General features: G+C 53.4%; 1 protein-coding gene across 1 annotated transcript; it reads right to left on the bottom strand.

Moving 5' to 3' along the window:
* Nucleotides 1-335: 335 nt before the first annotated feature.
* On the bottom strand, nucleotides 336-905 carry LOC134534609 (uncharacterized). Its single transcript, XM_063373092.1, has one exon. It carries the CDS (start codon nucleotides 903-905, stop codon nucleotides 336-338), a length of 570 nt encoding a protein of 189 aa, XP_063229162.1.
* Between the last annotated feature and the right edge of the window lie 2064 nt (nucleotides 906-2969).

Here is a 2969-nt window from a genome sequence, read left to right as displayed (position 1 = left end):
GCGGGACCCTGGTAGTAACGAGGCCCTGGTCATAGCGTGGCCCTGGGGGTAGCGGGACCCTGGTAGTAACGAGGCCCTGGTCATAGCATGGCCCTGGTGGTAGCGGGACCCAGGTAGTAACGAGGCCCTGGTCATAGCGTGGCCCTGGGGGTAGCGGGACCCTGGTAGTAACGAGGCCCTGGTCATAGCGTGGCCCTGGGGGTAGCGGGACCCTGGTAGTAACGAGGCCCTGGTCATAGCGTGGCCCTGGGGGTAGCGGGACCCTGGTAGTAACGAGGCCCTGGTCATAGCGTGGCCCTGGTGGTAGCGGGACCCTGGTAGTAACGAGGCCCTGGTCATAGCGTGGCCGGGGGGGGGGGGTAGCGGGACCCTGGTAGTAACGAGGCCCTGGTCATAGATTGGCCCTGGGGGTAGCGGGACCCTGGTAGTAACGAGGCCCTGGTCATAGATTGGCCCTGGGGGTAGCGGGACCCTGGTAGTAACGAGGCCCTGGTCATAGCATGGCCCTGGTGGTAGCGGGACCCAGGTAGTAACGAGGCCCTGGTCATAGCGTGGCCCTGGGGGTAGCGGGACCCTGGTAGTAACGAGGCCCTGGTCATAGCGTGGCCCTGGGGGTAGCGGGACCCTGGTAGTAACGAGGCCCTGGTCATAGCATGGCCCTGGTGGTAGCGGGACCCAGGTAGTAACGAGGCCCTGGTCATAGCGTGGCCCTGGGGGTAGCGGGACCCTGGTAGTAACGAGGCCCTGGTCATAGCGTGGCCCTGGGGGTAGCGGGACCCTGGTAGTAACGAGGCCCTGGTCATAACGTGGCCCTGGGGGTAGCGGGACCCTGGTAGTAACGAGGCCCTGGTCATAGCGTGGCCCTGGTGGTAGCGGGACCCTGGTAGTAACGAGGCCCTGGTCATAGCGTGGCCGGGGGGGGGGGGGTAGCGGGACCCTGGTAGTAACGAGGCCCTGGTCATAGCATGGCCCTGGTGGTAGCGGGACCCTGGTAGTAACGAGGCCCTGGTCATAGATTGGCCCTGGGGGTAGCGGGACCCTGGTAGTAACGAGGCCCTGGTCATAGCATGGCCCTGGTGGTAGCGGGACCCTGGTAGTAGCGGGACCCTGGAGCCTCCCCCGCCGATATGGCAGTGTTTGCGCAGAACAGGCCTCGGGTTCTCTCCCACTTCAAGACACTCCGCGCGCCCTTTATCCCGCAGGAAGGCAGCGGGCGTGTAATTGTGGTCGAGGGACCTAACATGCAGCTTCGAACCCACTTACCGCGCGATTTAATACCTTCCCCTCGCCCCTACCTCGTGTAGGCCCGGGCAATCTGCATGCATCAGCCGCGTGGGTCTCGCCCTGGGGGCAATAAACAGCCGGGGGAGGGTGGGGGCCCCAGACAAATTCAGCGTGACCGATTAATCCGGGTTGGCTCCCCCTCTGCGAGTGGGATCGTGTAAAGAGGACGGAAGCCTCATCGGGGATCGATAATCGCGGCGTTGCAGGAGGAGGTTTGCAGCGACCACTCGGGGATCGAAACGGGGTCCCCCTGCGCGCGCGACCACGGGGGAAGCGGGCGTCGACTGCAACACGCTGTATACCGCGTTGTTCAAGGGTGGACATGTCTGCAAACAAACTTTTCACGTGCAACATTTTCCTAGAGACCGGAATAATTTGCGAGTTCATTTCGCGATAGGCTAATATACAAATAGTTACGTATAACTCAGTTCTGCCTCTGCTACTGGCTCACAACTCACCTGGATGTCTCTGGGCCAACGAGAAACTCCCGACCAAAGCTTTATCGAATCACAGGCTGCTACGTTGGGACGTCTCACAAGACAGCAGCCAATGAGTGGGTGACATTTGATCGAGTGTACGTAGAACTATGGAGTTCATCCTGCAGGTCATTGAACCCGAGAATTTTTCCGGTCCCTAATCTTAGCTCTCTGTATACGGCATTTCGTGGGACAGTAACCAGGTGCTGCCATCTGTGGTGGATGGCGCGATACAAAGTTCACACAGACCAAGGGAAACTTTACAGTAGTAACTGTTTAGTAAATTTTATAAAGTTGGGCAGTATTTAAATAAAACACTCCTTGTGGAAATTCAGGTCTAAATCTGAAGATTTGGAATTTTTTTTTCAAGTCATTTTCGCTCTTATCGGAGCCGTTCCATCACAAATTTTAAAATTTCGGTCTGCTAATCAAATGATTCGATAGTCGACGTAGCTGCTCCGACAGCAAATTCTAGTTGCGGGTGCGGAAACCACGTGTGATTCGCGACCATAAATGTAGTTTAAAAAAAAAAACAAACAATTTCGTTATATTTATCACGCTCGGCATTATTTTAAAGAATTGTATGTTAAATTTCGTGTCCGAGTTTCGTATTATAAGTGAATTTTCAACACGAGAACACATGAAATCGTTCGTTATACATAGGGACCGGAAAAATTCGCGTTTTCAATTACCTCTAAGATAGACTTCATGATCCTCTATTTACTTGTGCAGATTGCACCTGCTGATTGGCCACTAACTCGTGACACGTGTTAACTGGGAAGCTTGTGATTCGATACTTCTTTTGTCGAACGTTTTCCATTGGTCCAGAGTCCTTAAGATAAACTGTGTCCCAATCACTGAAGCAGCAAGGAAGGATAATGTATTTGGATTCTAGCCTATCGAGAAATGAACCCGTGAATTTTCAGGTCTCTAGTTATACATCATTTGCGAGTACTAAAGTACTAGCTCTCATTTTTTAACGGTTCTTTAAGGGCGAGTTAGCAAATCTGATACATGCGTCCATTTCCCTGCGGCTAGAGACAGGGATTGTACCCCTCAGTAACCTATTATAGTGAAGGACCTTAAAAAATGTGGTACTGGCACAAGGTAAGATTACAATTCCAAGAAATATAAATTTGCAACTGAATTTTTCTCATTCCTGTTTCCGTATGGGTAGATAATTTTTGTCTCAAAAGCCTCAAGTGAACT

Source organism: Bacillus rossius, chromosome 7 (assembly GCF_032445375.1).
Source record: "Bacillus rossius redtenbacheri isolate Brsri chromosome 7, Brsri_v3, whole genome shotgun sequence".
Taxonomy (NCBI): Eukaryota; Metazoa; Arthropoda; class Insecta; order Phasmatodea; family Bacillidae; genus Bacillus; species Bacillus rossius.
This window is presented reverse-complemented; position numbering and strand designations above follow the sequence as displayed.